This window comes from Hypanus sabinus, unplaced genomic scaffold, assembly GCF_030144855.1.
Source record: "Hypanus sabinus isolate sHypSab1 unplaced genomic scaffold, sHypSab1.hap1 scaffold_2352, whole genome shotgun sequence".
In the NCBI taxonomy this organism is placed as follows: Eukaryota; Metazoa; Chordata; class Chondrichthyes; order Myliobatiformes; family Dasyatidae; genus Hypanus; species Hypanus sabinus.
In genome coordinates this window covers 1-21,548 of record NW_026780468.1, presented here as the reverse complement: position 1 = coordinate 21,548, position 21,548 = coordinate 1, and the positions used below count along the sequence as shown (strand labels likewise).

At 55.2% G+C, this 21,548-nt stretch overlaps 1 protein-coding gene across 2 annotated transcripts; it reads left to right on the top strand.

Moving 5' to 3' along the window:
• Window positions 1-1,021: 1,021 nt before the first annotated feature.
• Window positions 1,022-21,109, top strand: LOC132387920 (inhibitor of growth protein 4-like). 2 transcript variants are annotated; one of them, XM_059960239.1, is made up of 5 exons: window positions 1,022-1,225; window positions 13,486-13,556; window positions 14,927-15,093; window positions 17,014-17,128; window positions 20,982-21,109. In XM_059960239.1, the coding sequence occupies exons 1-5, from the start codon at window positions 1,188-1,190 to the stop codon at window positions 21,092-21,094; spliced, it is 504 nt and encodes a 167-aa protein (XP_059816222.1). In that variant the 5' UTR covers window positions 1,022-1,187; the 3' UTR covers window positions 21,095-21,109. The 2 variants fall into 2 exon arrangements, with proteins under 2 accessions (XP_059816222.1, XP_059816221.1); XM_059960238.1 differs by having other exon boundaries at window positions 1,034-1,225; window positions 20,985-21,109.
• The last annotated feature ends 439 nt before the right edge of the window (window positions 21,110-21,548 follow it).

Sequence of the window (21,548 nt, the reverse complement as noted above, 5' to 3'; positions counted from 1 at the left end):
GAGGACAGAGATAGAGTGGATGTGGAGAGTATGTTTCCTGTAGTTGGGGAGTCTAGGACCAGAGGACACAGATAGAGTGGATGTGGAGAGGATGTTTCTTGTCGTGGGGGAGTCTAGGACCAGAGGACACAGATAGAGTGGATGTGGAGAGGATGTTTCCTGTAGTGGGGGAGTCTAGGACCAGAGGACACAGATAGAGTGGATGTGGAGAGGATGTTTCCTGTAGTGGGGGAGTCTGGGACCAGAGGGCACAGATAGAGTGGATGTGGAGAGGATGTTTCCTGTAGTGGGGGAGTCTAGGACCAGAGGACACAGATAGAGTGGATGTGGAGAGGATGTTTCCTGTAGTGGGGGAGTCTAGGACCAGAGGACACAGATAGAGTGGATGTGGAGAGGATGTTTCCTGTAGTGGGGGAGTCTAGGACCACAGATAGAGTGGATGTGGAGAGGATGTTTCCTGTAGTGGGGGAGTCTGGGACCAGAGGGCACAGATAGAGTGGATGTGGAGAGGATTATTGTGCTGAGGACCGGAGGGCACAGCCTCAGAACAGAGGGACGTCCCATTAGAATGGATACGAGGAGGGATTTCTTTAGCCAAACGTTATTGGAAGAAGGGAGGAGAATAGGGGGGGTTGAGAGGGATAGTAAATGAGTCGAGTTGGAATGTCGGAGCATTACGCGAGGGGCCGATTGGCCCTGTCTCGTGGTGTCAGGTCTTGCAGAGCATCTGGAGAATAGGGAGATGCATTCCTCAGGGCTACGAAGAGACGCAAGGGGATGAGGGTGAAGTTGGTGAAGGGAGCCAAATGACGCAAAGGGGCTGCCCGTGCCTCCTTGACTTCATGTCAACAGTGCGCAGGCGCCGTGCCAGCAACCGGCGGCGGGGCGGCGAGGGCGCCTGCGCATGAAGCGGCCGCTTGTTCCTCCACCGGCAGTGCGAGCTGCGCAGGCGCGGCACCGGATTTTCTCTCCTCCCCACCGCCCCCCTCTTTGGGGAGGTGGGAGGGTGAGAGGCAGCGCATGCGCGGCGGTACCGAGCCCAGGCGGGCGGCGCCAGCAACAAACATGGCCGCCGTCTCGCTTCCTCACGTCCGCCTGCCAGCATTGGGGCGAAAGGGGGGAGTCTGACTTCCGGCGGTGACCAGGAAGTGCGGGGGAGGGGCTCCCCTGACAACCGTGCGGGGAAGATGGCGGCCGGGATGTACCTGGAGCATTACCTGGACAGTGAGTGGGAACGGGGCCGGGGGGATGGGTCGGGGGAGGGTGGGCGGACTGTCGCCCAGAGGGGCGGTGCAACTGGAAATGACCTCCGGTGGGGGTGGGGGGGGTGTGGATCATGTGCAGAGGGGTTCGGATGGGGTGGGAATGCATCGCATAGTGTGCCGAGCGGAGGGCCCTGCACCCCTGAATTTGCAGAGGGAAGGGGGGAGCATTGCACATTCTGATCTTTGACGGCGTGGTGCACTCATTAATATGTATAGAGAGGGTCGGGCGGCGATTGCATCCCATAATATGCAGAGAGGGGTTGGGGGCATTGTATCCCCTGATATGCATAGAGAGAGGGAAGTATTACATCCCATAATGTGCAGCGAGAGGGGGGCACTGCATGCCATGATATGCAGAGAGAGGGGTTGGGGGCATTGCATCCCATAATATGCAGAGAGAGCGGGGGGGGGGGGCATTACATCCCATAATGTGTAGAGGGGGAGCATTGCATCAATATGAGGAGAGAAGGTGGCATTACATCCCATAATACGCAGAGAGAGGGGTTGGGGGCATTACATCCCATAATACGCAGAGAGAGGGGTTGGGGGCATTACATCCCATAATATGCAGAGGGGAGCATTGCATCAATATGAGGAGAGAAGGTGGCATTACATCCCATAATACGCAGAGAGAGGGGTTGGGGGCATTACATCCCATAATACGCAGAGAGAGGGGTTGGGGGCATTACATCCCATAATATGCAGAGGGGGAGCATTGCATCAATATGAAGAGAGAAGGTGGCATTACATCCCATAATATGCAGAGGGGAGCATTGCATCAATATGAGGAGAGAAGGTGGCATTACATCCCATAATACGCAGAGAGAGGGGTTGGGGGCATTGCATCCCATAATACGCAGAGAGAGGGGTTGGGGGCATTACATCCCATAATATGCAGAGGGGGAGCATTGCATCAATATGAAGAGAGAAGGTGGCATTACATCCCATAATACTCAGAGAGAGGGTTTGGGGGGGACTGCGTCCCACAATGTGAGCTCAGAGAATTAGTTGGCATCCGCGGTGAAATTTGTCGGCAAGGCACAGGGCTGCCAAGCACCCTGCCTGGCGAGCTTTCTTCCTGCACTGAGAACCCATCGATCTCTGCCTTAAGTACAGCCGACTCCACGGCCGCCTGTGCTAACAAACCCTCCCCCAGATTCACCGGCCTCTGGCTGGGGGATTTCTCCGCACCTCTATCCTGAGGCTGTGCTCCCTTAGACCACAGGACGTGGTAAATCCCCAGCACATTGCAGGCCCTTCTGTCCACGATGCTGCCCCGACCACTCTGCAAATTGCCCAGAATTTCCCTACCGCATCACCCTCTATTTTTCTAAGCTCCATGTACCTATCTAAAAGTCTCTTAAAGACCCCATCGTTTCCACCTCCACCACCGTTGCCGACAGCCCGTTCCACACACTCACCACTCTCTGGGTGAAAAACTCACCCCTGACATCTCCTCTGTACCTACTCCCCAGCACCTCAAACCCGTGTCCTCTTGTGGCAACCGTTTCAGCCCCGGGGAAAAGCCTCTGACTATCCACACCCATCAATGCCTCTCATCATCTTGTACACCTCTATCGGGTCACCTCTCATCCTCCGTCGCTCCGAGGAGAAAAGGCCGAGTTCATTCATAGAAACATAGAAAGATGGAAAATAGGTACAGGAGTAGGCCATTCAGCCTTTCGAACCTGCACCGCCATTCAGTATGATTATGGCTGATCATCCAACAGAACCCTGTACGTGCTTTCTCTCCGTACCCCCTGATCCCTTTAGCCACAAGGGCCATATCTAACTCCCTCTTAAATATATCCAATGAACCGGCCTCAACTGTTTCCCGTGGCAGAGAATTCCACAGATTCACCACTCTCTGTGTGATGAAGTTTTTCCTCATCTCGGTCCAAAAAGGCTTCCCCTTTATCCTTAAACTGTGACCCCTCGTTCTGGACTTCCCCAACATCGGAAACAATCTTCCTGCATCGAGCCTGTCCAATCCCTTTAGGATTTTATACGTTTTAATAAGATCCCCCCTCAGTCTGCTAAATTCCAGTGAGTATAAGCCTCGTCGATCCAGTCTTTCTTCACATGAAAGTCCTGCCATCCCAGGAATCAATCCCCAATCCAGGCAGCATCTTGTCCTAGACCCAGCGCCACCACGGGAAGCATCCTCTCTGCGTCCGCTCCATCTCGGCCTCCCAACGTTTGAAAAGTTTCAGCGAGACTCTCCCTCCCCCCCCCCCCCCCCCACGCCCGTCCTTCGGAATACCAGCGAGGGCAGCCCCGGAGCCAAGGAACGTTCCCGGAACGATAACCCTTCCGCTCTCGGAATCACCCGTCCCGCACGCCGGGAGCGCGTGTCGGTAAATATCGGGGGGGGGGGGGTGTTGACGGGGAGGTGACAACCCGCGGAGGAAGTTGGTTATCTCCCCTGCCAGCGGTCTGCTATCCACACCTGAGATCAAGATCAAGGTGGCTTCACTCCCGACCCAACCCGATAAGATGAAGAATACAACAATAATTTAGAGACACGGTAAAGGCCAACTTATACCTCTGCGTTGTAGCCTGACGCACACCTCCCCAGAAATGTGACTTCGGGCGACGCAGACCGCGACGACTGTGACTGGCCCGCTCGGGAGCATCGTGTCTCCTCCGGTCGCTTCTGAGCGACGAGCCAAGTCTGCTTGCCGACGTCCGAGGGTATTTGGAATGCCCTCCCTCTGCCTCGACCCGTCCGGCGGCCCTACCCTCTGGCGGTCCTTCCCTCGTCTCCGCGTTGCAGGAGATTCCGGTGATCCGACCTCGTCCGGCCTTTCTCGGCCCCCGACTCCCAACGTGATGCGCTCAGCTTAAAGCCGCTGTTGTTTGAAGAGAGTCGACACGGTGGCGCAGTAGCATTTTGGCGGCGCAGGCACGCAAACGCACAAGTATAGACGCTCACACCGGCGTCGAGCCTATGCAGGTTGGCTTAAATATACAGACATAAGACAGTTTTCCTTGGGAAATCAGATCATCTTTTACTGGCTTAACTATTCACAGTAACAGAGATTTTGACAGGGGGTGCCCAAACTTCCCCCCCCCCCCCCGCCCCCAGTTAAGGCATTGATCGTGTTGTAGATTGGTAATGTTGCAGCTCTATCGGACCCTGGTCAGACCCCACTTGGAGTACTGTGCTCAGTTCCGGTCGCCTCACTACAGGAAGGACGTGGAAGCCATAGAAAGGGTGCAGAGGAGATTGACAAGGATGTTGCCCGGATTGGGGAGCATGCCCTATGAGAACAGGTTGAGTGAACTCGGCCTTTTCTCCTCGGAGTGACGGAGGACGAGAGGTGACCCGATAGAGGTGTACAAGACGATGAGAGGCATTGATCGTGTGGATAGTCAGAGGCTTTTCCCCGGGGCTGAAATGGTTGCCACAAGAGGACACGGGTTTGAGGTGCTGGGGAGTAGGTACAGAGGAGATGTCAGGGGTGAGTTTTTCACTCAGAGAGTGGTGAGTGTGTGGAACGGGCTGTCGGCAACGGTGGTGGAGGTGGAAACGATAGGGTCTTTAAGAGACTCCTGGATGGGTATACGGAGCTTAAAAATATAGAGAGCTATGGGTAAGCCTAGTAATTTCTAGGGTAGGAACATGTTCAGCACAACTTTGTGGGCCGAGGGGCCTGTATTGTGCCGTGGGTTTTTCTATGTTTCTATAGTTTAAAAACACGGCACATATAAATACATAAGAGGGTTTATATACAGAGATTGACTGGGCCAATAAAGTGACGCTGGGGGACCCGGCAGTGCTTGGTCCATTGAGCAACTCCGACAGGGAATGATAAGGTGCTGGTGGGTGGGGGAGGGGATAGGGAGGGGTGGCGGGGGGGGGGGTCGATCAGCCTCGCTGCCTGAGGGGGGGAACCCGTTTTTGAGTCTGGCTGCAGCGCAAACGACCCCTGGGCGGGCGGGCGGGTTCCACGCTGATGTGACAGGCCCGCTTTCCCGGACTGCGGGCGAAGCAGGTGGACTGGCAGGCGAGGTCCAGATCTGTCCTTGCCGGGCGTTCGGAACTCCTTGCCGCTGATGTTGGGGGAGAGATCTCCGGAGGTCAGGGAGCGTCTCTCCTTTGTCTGTGGGCATCAAGGAAGAGGCTGTTTGCCTGGCCACCAGGTCCACCTCCCCTCTGCATATTATGAGAGGTGTCTCTCTCCCTCTCTCCCCCTTCCCCTTCTCTCTCTCCCACGTGCGCTCTCTTTCTCTCTCTGTCTCCATCTACATCTCTCTCAATATCCAACTCTCTCCCCCTTCCCCCTTTCTCTCTCTCTCTCTCTGTCTCCATCTACATCTCTCTCAATATCCAACTCTCTCTCCCCCTTCCCCCTTTCTCTCTCTCTCTCTCTGTCTCCATCTACATCTCTCTCAATATCCAACTCTCTCTCCCCCTTCCCCCTTTCTCTCTCTCTCTCTGTCTCCATCTACATCTCTCTCAATATCCAACTCTCTCTCCCCCTTCCCCCTTTCTCTCTCTCTCTCTCTCTCTGTCTCCATCTACATCTCTCTCAATATCCAACTCTCTCTCCCCCTTCCCCCTTTCTCTCTCTCCATCTACATCTCTCTCAATATCCAACTCTCTCTCCCTCCCTCTCTCCCACGTGCGCTGTCTTTCTCTCTCCATCTGCATCTCTCTCTCTCTGTCTCCATCTACATCTCTTTCAATATCCAACTCTCTCTCCCCTTCCCCTTTTCTCTCTCTCTCCCCCTTTCCCTGTGTTCTTCTCTCTATCTTTCTCTCTGTCTCCATCTACATCTCTTTCAATATCCAACTCTCTCTCCCCCTTCCCCCTCTCTCTCTCTCTGTCTCCATCTACATCTCTCAATATCCAACTCTCTCTCCCCCTTCCCCCTTTCTTTCTCTCTCTCTCTCTCTGTCTCCATCTACATCTCTCAATATCCAACTCTCTCTCCCCCTTCCCCCTTTCTCTTTCTCTGTCTCTGTCTCCATCTACATCTCTCTCAATATCCAACTCTCTCTCCCCCTTCCCCCTTTCTCTCTCTCTCTCTCTGTCTCCATCTACATCTCTCTCAATATCCAATTCTCTCTCCCCCTTCCCCCTTTCTCTCTCTCCATCTACATCTCTCTCAATATCCAACTCTCTCTCCCCCTTCCCCTTCTCTCTCTCTCTCCCTCCCTCTCTCCCACGTGCGCTGTCTTTCTCTTTCTCTCTCCATCTGCATCTCTCTCTCTCTCTGTCTCCATCTACATCTCTTTCAATATCCAACTCTCTCTCCCCTTCCCCTTTTCTCTCTCTCTCCCCCTTTCCCTGTGTTCTTCTCTCTATCTTTCTCTCTGTCTCCATCTACATCTCTTTCAATATCCAACTCTCTCTCCCCCTTCCCCCTCTCTCTCTCTCTGTCTCCATCTACATCTCTCAATATCCAACTCTCTCTCCCCCTTCCCCTTCTCTCTCTCTCTCTCTCTCCCACGTGCGCTCTCTTTCTCTCTCTGTCCATCTACATCTCTCTCAATATCCAACTCTCTCTCCCCCTTCCCCTTCTCTCTCTCTCTCCCTCCCTCTCTCCCACGTGCGCTTTCTCTTTCTCTCTCCATCTGCATCTCTCTCTCTCTGTCTCCATCTACATCTCTTTCAATATCCAACTCTCTCTCCCCCTTTTCTCTCTCTCTCCCCCTTTCCCTGTGTTCTTCTCTCTATCTTTCTCTCTGTCTCCATCTACATCTCTTTCAATATCCAACTCTCTCTCCCCCTTCCCCCTTTCTCTCTCTCTCTCTCTCTCTGTCTCCATCTACATCTCTCAATATCCAACTCTCTCTCCCCCTTCCCCCTTTCTCTCTCTCTCCCCCTTCCCCCTTTCTCTCTCTCTCCCCCTTACCCCTTTCTCTCTATCTCCCCCTTTCCCTTTCTCTCTATCTCCCCCATTCCCTGTGTTCTTCTCTCTATCTTTCTCTCTGTCTCCATCTACATCTCTCAATATCCAGCTCTCTCTCCCCCTTCCCCTTTTCTCTCTCTCCCTTTCTCTCTGTGTTCTCTCTCTCTCTTTCTCTCCGTTTACATTCTCAATATCCAGCTCCCTCTCTGACTCCATCTACATCTCTCAATACCATCACCCTGTGTGTGTGTCTCTCTCTTCCTGTCTCTCCATCTACATCCCTCTCTCTCAATATCCCTCCATCATGGGATGCACTGCCTCCCCTCTCTGCCTCCGCCCCTCCCAGCACCATTCCAGGGTTGTCTCCGCTCCCTTTGTTGGCTGGTGGTGACCCCTCCCGGTTTCACGCCACTGCCCAACGGTGTGATTGCCCGTGCGCTCGGTCGGGCTCCTGTATGTCCTCCCTGGGTCTGTAACGGAGGATGCATTGCTCCCTGAAGGTGTCCCCGATGCCGGGGGGGGGGGGGGTTCCCCATTCCCCTGATCGCCTGGGGTACAGGGGATGCAGCCGATCGGAAACTAACGGCATGTTGGCCTTCATAACAAGGGGAGTCGAGTACAGGAGCAAAGAGGTCCTTCTGCAGTTGTACAGGGCCCTGGTGAGACCACACCTGGAGTACTGTGTTCAGTTTTGGTTTCCAAATCTGAGGAAGGCCATTCTTGCTATTGAGGGAGTGCAGCGCAGGTTCACGAGGTTAATTCCCGGGATGGCGGGACTGTCACATGTTGAAAGATTGGAGCGACTGGTCTTGTATACACTGGAATTTAGAAGGATGGGAGGGGATCTGATTGAAACATATAAGATTATTAAGGGATTGGACACGCTGGAGGCAGGAAACACGTTCCCGATGTTGGGGGGAGTCCAGAACCAGAGGCCACAGTTTGAGAATAAGGGGCGGGCCATTTAGAACGGAGTTGAGGAAAAACTTTTTCACCCGGAGAGTGGTGGATCTGTGGGATGCTCTGCCCCAGAAGGCAGTGGAGGCCAATTCTCTGGGTGCTTTCAAGAAAGATAGAGTTAGATAGAGCTCTTAAAGATAGCGGAGTCAGGGGATACGGGGAGAGGGCAGGAACGGGGTACTGATTGTGGATGATCAGCCATGATCACAGTGACTGGTGGGGCTGGCTGGAAGGGCCGAATGGCCTACCCCTGCACCTGCTGCCTGGTTGGTGTGTGTCACCCTATACCAAGCGGTCTGTGTCACCACCCTCCTTTATGACTGTGAAGCCTGGGTAACCTACAGCCATCACGTCAAGTCCTTGGAGCACTTCCACATCAGCCGCCTCCGGCGCATCCTGGGGATTGCCTGGCGTGAGCGGGCGCCTCGCACTGAAGACCAACCGCAGAGGCATCGAGGCCGTGATCACCCAGCGACCGTTGCAGTGGCTGGGGCACGTGATAAGGATGCCCCGCAGGGCGCTGAAGGGCCAGCTACGTCACGGTCGACGCTCAGCTGGCGGGCCGAAGAAGCACTATGAGGATCGGATGAAGAACGCGATCAGACCCGAGGACCCGGAGGATGTTGCTGCTGGCCGGAACACTCGACAACAGTTGTGTGTGGGGACGGGGCTTGAATCCTGGAGCTGGAAGGAACAAGTGGAAGGCAGCAGAAATGCAGCCACGTATACGTGTCCCACCTGCAGCGGAGCTTGTGGGTCAGGGGTCGGACTGGAGTCATCGAAAGATCTTGCCGTTAAAGGAGCGGAGGTCGTCGTCGGATTTCAATGGACAACCGAAGAGTGAGTGTGTGTGTCTGTGTGTGTGTGAGAGTGTGAGTGTGTGTGTGTGTGAGAGTGTGAGTGTGTGTGTGTGAGAGTGTGAGTGTGTGTGTGTGTGAGTGTGAGTGTGTGTGTGTGAGAGTGTGAGTGTGTGTGTGTGTGAGAGTGTGAGTGTGTGTGTGTCTGTGTGTGCGCACGTGCACGTGAGTGTGTGTGTGTGTGTGTGTGTGCGCACGTGCACGTGAGTGTGTGTTCTCTCGTCTCACCCTTTCTGAAGAGAACAGGAAATTCCTCGGTCTTACTGATGTTGAGCACAAGGTTGTGATACGTGGACAGGCTGAGTGCGGGTCGGTGGTCGGTCGGTCAGCACCTAAGTTACAGGGAAAGGTTGAACAAGTTAGGTCTTTATTCTTTGGAGTGTCGAAGGTTGAGGGGGGACTTGATAGAGGTATTTAAAATTATGAGGGGGATAGATAGAGTTGCCGTGGATAGGCTTTTTCCATTGAGAGTAGGGGAGATTCAAACAAGAGGACATGAGTTGAGAGTTAGGGGGCAAAAGTTTAGGGGTAACAAGAGGGGGAATTTCTTTACTCAGAGAGTGGTGGCTGTGTGGAACGAGCTTCCAGTAGAAGTGGTAGAGGCCGGTTCGGTATTGTCATTTAAAGTAAAATTGGACAGGTATATGGACAGGAAAGGAGTGGAGGGTTATGGGCTGAGTGCGGGTCGGTGGGACTAGGTGAGAGTCAGCGTTCGGCACGGACTGGAAGGGCCAAATGGCCTGTTTCCGTGCTGTCATTGTTATATGATTGTTGCTGCGACACCACCTCACCAGCTGGTCTAGCCTGCTCCCGTACACCCCCTCGTCGCCATCTGAGGTTCTGCGGGCGGTAGCCGCGTCCAATGTTCCCTTCAAATTTGTGACCACCACCAGCGCGCAAAAGAACACGGCGTCGTGCAATTTTTTTTTTATTTTGCCCGGCGACGACAGCGTGTGTGCCCTGAATTTTACGTGCCGGGCTATCTGTTTTAACAGCCAACGCTGTCAACAAGACACTTTGATCTCCCCCTGGGATCCCCCGCACTCTCGCGAAGCCGTCCGAACCCCGATTTGCTCGCCAGGCGCCGCTTTGGAAAGCCGAGTTTCCGAACGTCGCTCCGCTGGTGAACTTCCCCGGCCGCTTTCGCCTCGCGACGGATCACGGGGTTGGCCCCAGTTTCTGCGCTTTGCGTAAGCGTTTCTCCCGGCTGCGCGTCCCTGACCTTGCGAGCTGTCGGTGCAGCAGTTTCTCTAGGAATCTGAGACTCGGGAGTCCTCGAGCAGGGCACCCTGGGGGTGAACGTGCAGTGAGGAAGGCAAACGCCACGTCAGCATTCACCTCGAGAGGTCTGGAATACAAGAGTGAGGATGTGATGCTGAGGTTTTATAAGGCTCTGGTGAGGCCTCGCAATGGACAGTAGCTGCAGGAGTAGGCCATTCGGCCCTTCGAGCCATTCACTGTGATCATGTCTGATCATCCACAATCAATGCTCCGTTCCTGCCCTCTCCCCGCATCCCTTGACTCCGCTATCTATAAGAGCTCTATCTAACTCTCTCTTGAAAGCATCCAGAGAATTGGCCTCCACTGCCTTCTGAGGCAGAGCATTCTACAGATCCACCACTCTCTGGGTGAAAAAGTTTCTCCTCAACTCCGTTCAAAATGGCCCACCCCTTATTCTCAAACTGTGGCCTCTGGTTCTGGACTCCCCCCAACATCGGGAACGTGTTTCCTGCCTCCAGCGTGTTCAATCCCTCAATAATCTTACACGTTTCAATCAGATCCCCTCTCGTCCTTCTAAATTCCAGTGTGTACAAGCCCAGTCGCTCCAATCTTTCAACAACTCACTTTCAATCTACTCGCCTTGAGTATCGTGAACAGTTTTGGGCCCCTCACCTCAGAAGAGAGGTGCTGGCATCGGAGGAGGTTCACTGGGAGGACTCCGGGAAGGAAAGGGTTATCACACCAGGAGCGTTTGTGATCGCCGGAATTTCAGAAAGATGAGCGGGGGATCTCATTGAAACCTCTCGAATGTCGAAAGGCCTGGACAGAGTGGATGCAGAGAGGTGGGGGAGTCTGGGGTGAGAGGGGCGCGGCCTCAGGATAGAGGGGCGCCCTTTCGAAACAGAGACGCGGAGAAATTCCTTCAGCCAGAACTGGGTGGTGAATCTGTGGGAGTTTTTGCCGCGTGCAGCTGGTGGGGCTGGGTGGCCGAGATCGACAGGTTCTTGACTGGACTCGGCATCGAAGGTTACAGGAGAAGGCCGGGAACTGGGGCTGAGGGGGAGATAGGGGGGAAAGGATCGGCCGTGATTGAATGGCGGAGCAGACTCGATGGGCGGAATGGCCTAATTCTAATCCTGCGTCACATGGTCTTACGGTTTCATTAAGCCGTCCCGCTCGCAATTAACTTGCGGTTCACAGCGTGCCCTTGGGAGTTCGACCGACCGAATCAGTAATTTCCTCGAGAGAAACGGGGCAGGTAGGCCCGGTCCACAATCTGCGGACGAGTCGTCGCAGACTCAGTGCGCTGTCGGCACTGCCCGCGTCAGGACACCGGGGAAGGGAGATGCGATTGCGTGAGGCCGTGGATACGCTCTGCCCACCGGCAGGGAGGGAGGAACAGAGGCTTATCGACAGAGCGTGAGTGGGGGGAGGGACGTGTGGGGTCAAAAGGGAGGAGAGAGTCCATTCCCATTCTAATCTGTACATAGAAAGATGGAAAACAGGTGCAGGGGTAGGCCATTCGGCCCTTCGAGCCTGTACCGCCATTCAGTATGATCATGGCTGATCATCCAACTCAGAACCCTGTACCTGCTTTCTCTCCATACCCCCTGATCCCTTTAGACACAAGGGCCATATCTAACTCCCTCTCAAATATATCCAATGAACCGGCCTCAACTGTTTCCTGTGGCAGAGAATTCCACAGACTCACCACTCTCTGTGTGAAGAAGTTTTTCCTCATCTCGGTCCTAAAAGGCTTCCCCTTTATCCTTAAACTGTGACCCCTCGTTCTGGACTTCCCCAACGTCGGGAACAATCTTCCTGCATCTAGGCTATCCAATCCCTTTAGGATTTTATATGTTTCAGTAAGATCCCCCCTCAATCTTCTAAATTCCAGTGAGTATAAGCCCAGTCGATCCAGTCTTTCTTCAGATGAAAGTCCTGCCATCCCAGGAATCAATCTGGTGAACCTTCTCTGTACTCCCTCTATGGCAAGAATGTCTTTCCTCAGATTAGGGGACCAAAACTGCACACAATACTCCAGGTGTGGTCTCACCAAGGCCTTGTACAACTGCGGTAGAACCTCCCTGCTCCTGGGACCAAAACTGCACACAATACTCCAGGTGCAGTCTCACCAAGGCCTTGTACAACTGCAGTAGAACCTCCCTGCTCCTGTACTCAAATCCATGCCTCTTGTCGTCTTATAACCCCCCCATCAGACCCACACTCTCTCAACACCCCACCCCCTCCGGGTGAAGAAGTTCCCCTCGTGTTCTCCTTGGGCATCTAGCCTTTCACCCTTGACCCACGACCCTCTGGCTGTGGTGGCACCTGACCTCGGAGGATACCCTCTCAGAATTCTGCGGGCCCCTGGGCAAGTATCCCCTCAACGTCCCCGGGAATGAGGTCCGAGCCTGTTTGCTCTCTCCCCTGTAAGTTCTTTAGCAAGTTTCCTGTGGGTAGGTGACCAATTTCGCACACCGCTTTAACGTGACATTTTTGATACCACCCTGATCTTTATCTCTTTATTTCCCCCTCTTTCTCCGGCTCTCCCTCTATCTCCCTTGCTCCTTCCCCCCCCCCCCCGCCCACCCTCTCTCTCCCCCCCCATTAGCAGTGAAACCTTTCTCAGGGTGTTATATCTACCTCTCCCTCTCTCTCCTCCTCTCCCTCTCTCTGTCTCTCTCACCATCTCTTTCTATCTCTCCCCTTTATCTCTCTGCCTCTCTCTCCCCCTCTATCTCTATTACTCTCTGTCTCTGTCTCCATCTCTTTCACTCTATCTCTGTCTCTCTATCCCTCTCTATCTCCCCGTTTCCCCCCTCTCTCTCTCACGCCCTCTCTCTACCCTTGTCTCTCTCACCCCCCCCGCCATGTCTCCTTCTCCGTCAGTCCCTCCCTTTATCTCCTCCCCCCCCCCCCCCCAGTTTCATTTGACACATCCACGTGGAAACATTCTGACATGGGATTCAGATTTAAGTTTATATCCGTCACTGTATAGAGCACTGTGCTATGGGATTCAGATTTCTTTATCGCAGTTGGAAGCGAGTTTATTATGATGGTACATATCCGTCACTGTATAGAGCACTGTGCTATGGGATTCAGATTTCTTTATCGCAGTTGGAAGCGAGTTTATTATGATGGTACATATCCGTCACTGTATAGAGCACTGAGATCCATCTTCCTGGGGGCGGACGGGCCAGTTTCCACGTATTGCGATGCTGTGAGTGAGTGAGAGAGAGAGAGAGAGAGAGTGCAGCCCAGATCTTTGGTGTAGTATCTCCTCAGCTGACCGAATCCTCCCTCCCTCCGTCCTCCAGCATCGAGAACCTCCCCTTTGAACTCCAGAGGAATTTCCAGCTCATGAGGGATCTGGACCAGAGGACGGAAGGTGAGTGCATCTCCCGCCCGAGGATCCTGGCGGGGGGTCCCGGACTTCCTCCGCTCGGCCCTCGTGGGCCCCGGGGCCCTATCTCCCCCCACCACCACCCCCAGTTCTCGGCATTCCCGACCGCCCTCCCCTCCCCTTCAGTCCCAGGGGTCCTGGACTCTCCCCCTCGTTCCCACATCCCACCATAATAACCTCTTTCCTACTGCTCTCCCCTCTCTCTCCGCCTCCATCCCTCCATTTCTCTCCCTCTGTCTCACCCCTCTCTCTCCACCTCCATCCCTCTCCATTTCTCTCCCCTCTGTCTCATCCCCCCTCTCTCATATTTCTCTGCCCCTCCATCCCTCTCCACCTCTCTCCCCCTCTTTCTGCTCTCTCCCCCTCTCTCGCCCCTGCTCTCTGCCCTCTCCCCCATTCCTCTCTGTTTCTCTCCCCTCTCTCTCTGACCCTCTCTTTCTACGTACTCTCCCCCCTCATTTTCTCTGGACCCTTCCCTCCCTCACCTTCCCTCCCTCACTCTCACCTCTCTCTCCCTCTTTCCATCTTTCTTTGCTGCTGTCTCTCTATCTCCATCTTTCTCTCTGTCTCTCCATCTACATCTCTCGATATCTCCCCCCTCTCTTTTACTCTCTCTCACTGTCTTTCTCTCTGACTCTCACTCTCTCTCTCCTCCCTCCCTGCCTCTCTCTCTCTCACTATTTTTGACTCTCTCCCCATCTCTCTATCTCTATCTATTTTGCTCTCTCCATCCTCAACTCTCTCTCTCTGGCTCTCAATCTCTCTCCTCCCTCCCTGCCTCTCTCTCTCACACTCTCTCCCCTCTCTCTCTCTCTCTCTCATTCTCTCTCTGTTTCTGACTCTCTCCCTGTCTCTCTATCTCTTTCTCTCTCCATCTACATCTGTCTCGCTATCCATCTCTCTCCCCTCTCTCTCTCCCCCTCTCTCTCTCTTTCTGATTCTCTCCGTCTCTATCTATCCTCTCTCGATATCCCTCTCTCCCCCTCTCTCCCTGTCTCTCTATCTCTATCTCTCTGCACCTACATCTCTCTCGATATCCATCTCTCTCTCTGACTCTCTCTCTCTCCTCCCTCCCTCTCTCTCTCTCACTCTTTCTGACTCTCTCCTGTCTCTATCTCTATCTTTCTCTCTGCACCTACATCTCTCTCAATATCCATCTCTCTCCCCCCTCTCTTTTGCTCTCTCTCTCTCTCTGACTCTCACTCTCTCCTTCCTCCCTGCCTCTCTCTCACTCTTTCTGACTCTCTCCCTGTCTCTCTATTTATATCTTTCTCTCTGCACCTACATCTCTCTTGATATCCATCTCTCTCCCCCCTCTCTTTTACTCTCTCTCCCCCCCCCCCCCCCCCGGGCAGATCTGAAGGTGGAGATCGATAAGCTGGCGGGCGAGTACGTCTCCAACGCCCGCACGCTGGGCTCTGAGCAGAAGCTGCAGCTGGTCCGCCAGATCCAGAGTGCCTACAGCAAGTGCAAGGAGTTCGGCGACGACAAGGTCCAGCTGGCCATGCAGACCTACGAGATGGTAGGTTCCTGAGGGGGGACAGTGTGGGCACTCCATCCCAGTTTCCTCTGTTGGACCTCCCCTGGGTCCTCCCAGACCTCAGCAGGACCTCCCAGACCTCAGCGGGACCTCCCAGGCCTCAGCGGGACCTCCCAGGCCTCAGCGGGACCTCCCAGGCCTCAGCGGGACCTCCCAGACCTCAGCGGGTCCTCCCAGACCTCAGCGGGTCCTCCCAGACCTCAGCGGGACCTCCCAGACCTCAGCGGGACCTCCCAGACCTCAGCGGGACCTCCCAGACCTCAGCGGGTCCTCCCAGACCTCAGCGGGACCTCCCAGACCTCAGCGGGTCCTCCCAGACCTCAGCGGGTCCTCCCAGACCTCAGCGGGACCTCCAGACCTCAGCGGGACCTCCCAGACCTCAGCGGGTCCTCCCAGACCTCAGCGGGTCCTCCCCGACCTCAGCGGGTCCTCCCAGACCTCAGCGGGACCTCCCAGACCTCAGCGGGACCTCCTGGATTTCAGTTGGCCTTCCAGTGGAACATCCCGGACCTCATTCGGTTACCAAGAGCTCAGTGGGTTGTCCCGGGTCTCGGTGAGATCTCTCAGATCTCAAGATCTCAGTGGAACATGGCAGATCTCAATAGGACTTTACAGATGTCTGGGGACCTCTGATAGACCAATGGGATCTCTCAGATCTTGGTGGCTCCTCTCAGATCTCTGGGGCCTCCCAGATCCCATTGGGATGCCCAGGTTCTCAATAGGACTTTACGGATGTCCGGGGTCCTCTCACATACCAATGGGACCTCCCAGCCCTCAGTGAGACCGATCTGCTCACAGTGAGACTGTGTCAGCTGTCATTGGGACCTCCTAGGTTTCAACGGGACCTCTCATTTCTCAATGGAACATCCCAGATCTCGGTGGGACCTTTCAGATCTCCAGGGACGTTTCGACTCCCGTTGAGATCTCTCAGATCTTCAGAGGGGACATCCCAGATCCCGTTGGTACACCCAAGCTTCCAACAGCTCATCGCAGGATCTCAATGGGACTTTATGGATGTGTGGGGAGCTCTCAATGGGATCGCTCAGATCTCAGTGGACATCCCGGTGGGTCCTCTCAGATCTCAGTGGGTCCTTCCAGATCCCATTAGGGCTCCCAGGATCTCAATGGAACAAGGCAGATCTGTGGGGATTTTCAGATGTTCAGGGATCTCTCAGATTTTTGTGGGACATCTCAGGTATCTGTGGGCTTCTCAGATCTCAATCAGACTATTTTGCTTTCAGTGGGACATCTCTGATCATGATGGGTCCCTCCCAGATCTCATTGGGACACCCATCATCTCACTAAGACGTACCAGATCTCAGTGGGACTCCAGTGACCTCGCGTATCCCAGTGGCATCTTGGTGGAACACCTCAAGAGCTCAGTAACACCTCTCAGATCTTGGTGGGACCTCCCAGATCTCAGTAGGTCTTCTTAGATCTCTTGGGACCTCCTCTCAGATCTCTGTGCGGCCACCCAGATTGCAGTGGGACTTCCCGGGTCTCAATGGACCTCCGAGGTGCCAAGGGAACATTCCAGTTCTCTCTGGGACCCTTCAGGTCTCACGGGAGCCTCCAATTTCCGGGTGATAATTCCCCCCCTTGCAGCGGGATGAGCCTGTTTTCCACGGGAGCTCTCCAACCTCGGACCTCCTGTCCACCCGCGAGGCGCGTTCAGTCTCCCGTCCCTCGGTGGGGTCTCTCCGACCCGGGCGTTGACATCTTCGAATCCCGTCGGGGTCCCCCATCTCCGAGAAACCTCCCATTCCTCCGCGAGACCTCTGGGAGCTCCTATCGTTCTGCAGGGGAGGATGTGGGGGGGGGGGGGGAGTGGTCTTCCCTTGACCCTGCGGGAGCGTCGGTGGCCCTGAGACCCACACCGTACCCTCTGTCCTCACCCCTCAGGTGGACAAGCACATCCGCCGGCTGGACACAGACCTGGCCCGCTTCGAGGCCGACCTCAAGGAGAAGCAGATCGAATCCAGCGACTGCGACAGCTGTTCCAGCAAGGGCAAGAAAAGTAAGTTAACGCAGGCCCGGGTCCCCCTTCCTCCCTGGAGTTGTGTCCGTCCCAGCCCTGCGACCCTGTCCCTCCCGTGTAATCCCCTACACCCCTCTCCATCTCCGTTGCCCCTTCCCGCACCTACACCCCTCCCTGTCTCCGTCACCCCCTCCCTCCCCTACACCCCTCCCTGTCTCCGTCACCCCTCCCTCCCCTACACCCCTTGCCGTCACCCCCTCCTCCCTGTCTCCGTCACCCCCTCCCTTCCCTACACTCCCCGTCTCTGTCACCCTCTCCCTCCCCTACACTCCTCCCCGTCTCCGTCACCCCTCCCTCCCCTCCACTCCTCCCCGTCTCCGTCACCCTCTCCCCTACACCCCTCCCCATCTCCATCACCCCCTCCCTCCCTTACAACCCTCCCCGTCTCCCTCATTCCCTCCCTCCCCTACACCCCTCCCTCCCTACACCTATCCCTGTGTCATGATTGAGGATATGATCGGGGTTTCCCAGTATTCAGCGGGTGGACCCCTGTTCCGCCTGGGGATCGAGGCTTCACGATTCGGAGTTTGCTTTGGTTCCCCGGAGTGCACACGCACTGTTGTCCTGCATTGCACGGAGGAGAAGGGTGCTTCCGATGTGCAGGGAGTCCCCTCGGACTGTCCTCCCTGGAATTCAATGTGGTGAAAGGCCTCGATAGAGAGGACGCAGAGATGATCTTTCTGATAGTGGGAGTCTAGAAGCAGTTCCTCTTCATCCCCGTCCTAAATCTTGAGGCTGTGTCCCCTAGCTGTAGTCTGACCTACCAGTGGAAACAACTTTCCTGCCTCTATCTTATCCATCCCTTTCATAATTTTGCCTGTTTCTTCAAGATCTCCTCTCGTTCTTCTGAATTTCAGCGAGTACATCCCCAGGTGACTCAATCTCTCCTCATAGTTTGACCCCCTAATTTCTGGAATCAACCCCATGGGCTTTCTCTGCACTGCCTCCAAAGCCAGTATATCATCATTCCTCAAGTCAGGAGACCGGAACTGCACGCAGTACTCCAGGTGCGGCCTCACCAGGACCCGGTACAGTCGCAGCGTAACCTCCCGCTCTCAAATTCAAACCCTCTCGCAGAGAAGGCCAACGTCCCACTTGAAGGACAACTTCCCAGTGAAGACCAAACTCCCAATGAAGACCAACCTCCCAATGAAGACCAACCTCCCAATGAAGGCCAACTTCCCAGTGAAGACCAACAACCCAGTGAAGGCCAAACTCCCAGTGAAGGCCAACATCCCAATGGAGGCCAAACTCCCAGTGAAGGCCAACATCCCAATGGAGGCCAACATCCCAATGGAGGCCAAACTCCCAGTGAAGGCCAACATCCCAATGGAGGCCAACATCCCAATGAAGGCCAAACTCCCAGTGAAGGCCAACATCCCAATGGAGGCCAAACTCCCAGTGAAGGCCAACATCCCAATGAAGGCCAAACTCCCAGTGAAGGCCAACATCCCAATGGAGGCCAACATCCCAATGAAGGCCAAACTCCCAGTGAAGGCCAACATCCCAATGGAGGCCAAACTCCCAGTGAAGGCCAACATCCCAATGGAGGCCAAACTCCCAGTGAAGGCCAACATCCCAATGGAGGCCAAACTCCCAGTGAAGGCCAACATCCCAATGGAGGCCAACATCCCAGTGAAGGCCAACATCCCAGTGAAGGCCAACATCCCAGTGAAGGCCAACATCCCAATGAAGGCCAACATCCCAGTGAAGGCCAAACTCCAGGAAGATTTTGTTGCACAGTTAGAGATTGGCACATATGGTGGAAAGAAGATCACAGTTGGGAGTTTAACGAAAGCACAGATACGGAGGTGGAGGGGATGGGGGGACTGTGCTGCTAAAAAAAAAATAGGTGGCATTAGACCTGAAGGTGCAGAGTCCTTGTGGGTAGAGTTAAGAAACTGTGCAAGGCTTAATGTATGAGGTGAGTTTGATGGCTCTGGGTTGGAGTTCAGAAGAATGGGGGGGATCTCATTGAAACGCATCAAATGTTGAAAGGCCGAGACAGAGTGGTCATAGAGATGATGTTTCCCGTGATGGGGGAGTCTAGGACCAGAGGACACCGGTAGAGTGGATGTGGAGAGGATGTTTCCTGTAGTGGGGGAGTCTAGGACCAGAGGACACAGATAGAGTGGATGTGGAGAGGATGTTTCCTGTAGTTGGGGAGTCTGGGACCAAAGGACACAGACAGAGTGGATGTGGAGAGGACCAGAGGACACAGATAGAGTGGATGTGGAGAGGATGTTTCCCGTAGTGGGGGAGTCTAGGACCAGAGGACACAGATAGAGTGGATGTGGAGAGGACCAGAGGACACAGATAGAGTGGATGTGAAGAGGCTGTTTCCTGTAAGTGGGGGAGTCCAGGACCAGAGGACACAGATAGAGTGGATGTAGAGAGGACGTTTCCTGTAGTGGGGGAGTCTAGGACCAGAGGACACAGATAGAGTGGATGTGGAGAGGATGTTTACCGTAGTGGGGGAGTCTAGAAACACAGATAGAGTTGATGTGGAGAGGATGTTTCCTGCAGTGGGGGAGTCTAGGACCAGAGGACACAGATAGAGTGGATGTGGAGAGGATGTTTCCTGTAGTTGGGGAGTCTGGGACCAAAGGACACAGACAGAGTGGATGTGGAGAGGACCAGAGGACACAGATAGAGTGGATGTGGAGAGAATGTTTCCTGTAGTGGGGGAGTCTAGGACCAGAGGACACAGATAGAGTGGATGTGGAGAGGATGTTTCCTGTAGTGGGGGAGTCTAGGACCAGAGGACACAGATAGAGTGGATGTGGAGAGGATGTTTCCTATAGTGGGGGAGTCTAGGACAAGAGGGCACACATAGAGTGGATGTGGAGAGGAGCAGAGGACACAGATAGAGTGGATGTGGAGAGGAGCAGAGGACACAGATAGAGTAGATGTAGAGAGGATGTTTCCCTGGAGTGGGGGAGTCTGGGACCAGAGGACACAGATAGAGTGGATTTGGAGAGGAGCAGAGGACACAGATAGAGTGGATGTGGAGAGGATGTTTCCTGGTGGGGTCCCCTGGGGCCGTAGTTGCTGGAATTCAGAAGAACAGGCGGGTGTCTTCCGGGTGCCAATACCACAGGAGCAGAATGAGGCCATTCGGCCCATCGGCTGTGCTCCCCCTGTCTGTCCCGGCTGGTCCCCGATCCCACCAGAACCCTTGGAGGGGGCCAGGTGAGACGGAGGCAGGGACGTGGCTTCCACTGGTTGGTGAGACTTGGGACGAGGGGACGTAGCCTCAAGATTCGGGGGGAGGAATGAGGAGGGGCTGCTTTGCCCAGAGGGTGGAGAGTCTGTGTAATACCGGGGAAACCTCACAGCGAGACTTTTGCCGGGCCGGGGTTGTCGGGCGGGGCAGGTGGGCCCACTGCCGGTGTGGACGCGACCGTATCAAATGGCCGAGCAGGGTCGTCGGGACGGGGCGGAAGAGGGAGAGGTGGGGTTCGCTCTGTTCGATCCCGGGAGAGCGTGCACACCGAAATTCCAGTCAGGAATCGCGGCAGTCTCTCCTCTGTTCCTCCCCTTACCCGCTCCTCTTCTCCCTCTCCCTCTCTCGCCTTCCCTTGCTCAATCACTCTGTCCTCCTCTCACCCCCTCTCTCCCCTCTCTCACTCTTTCTCCCTCTCACTCAATTCCTTTCTCTTGCTGTCTCTCATTCTCCCCCTCTCTCACCACTCTCCCTGCTCTCCCCACCCCCTTTCCCCTCTCCCCACCCCCTCTCCCTGTCTCACCCCCTCTTTCCCTCTTTCTCCCCCTCTCTTCCCTCTCTATCTCTCCTCCTCCCCCTCTCCCTCCCCTCCCTGTTTCTTCCCAGAAGGCCGCATTCAAAAGGAGAAAAAGACGGCTCGTACCAGGTCAAAGGTCAAAACCTCGGACGACGACATCCCCAAGAACGTGCAGAAAAAGATGAAAACGTCTCACACGTGAGGAGTGAATCCCTCCCCACCCCTGTCCCACCGACCCCTGGGTCAGGGAGGGAGGGAGAGGTGTGAATCAGCCCCGGTTCCCTGTCCCACCGACCCCTGGGTCAGGGAGGGAGGGAGAGGGGTGAATCAGCCCTGTGTTCCCTGTCCCACCGACCCCTGGGTGAGGGAGGGAGGGAGAGGGGTGAATCGGCCCCGGTACCCCCTCCCCACCCCTGTCCCACCGACCCCTGGGTCAGGGAGGGAGGGAGAGGGGTGAATCAGCCCTGTGTTCCCTGTCCCACCGACCCCTGGGTCAGGGAGGGAGGGAGAGGGGTGAATCAGCCCCGGTTCCCTGTCCCACCGACCACTGGGTCAGGGAGGGAGGGAGAGGGGTGAATCAGCCCCGGTTTCCCCTCCCTGTCCCTGTCCCACCGACCCCTGGGTCAGGGAGGGAGGGAGAGGGGTGAATCAGCCCC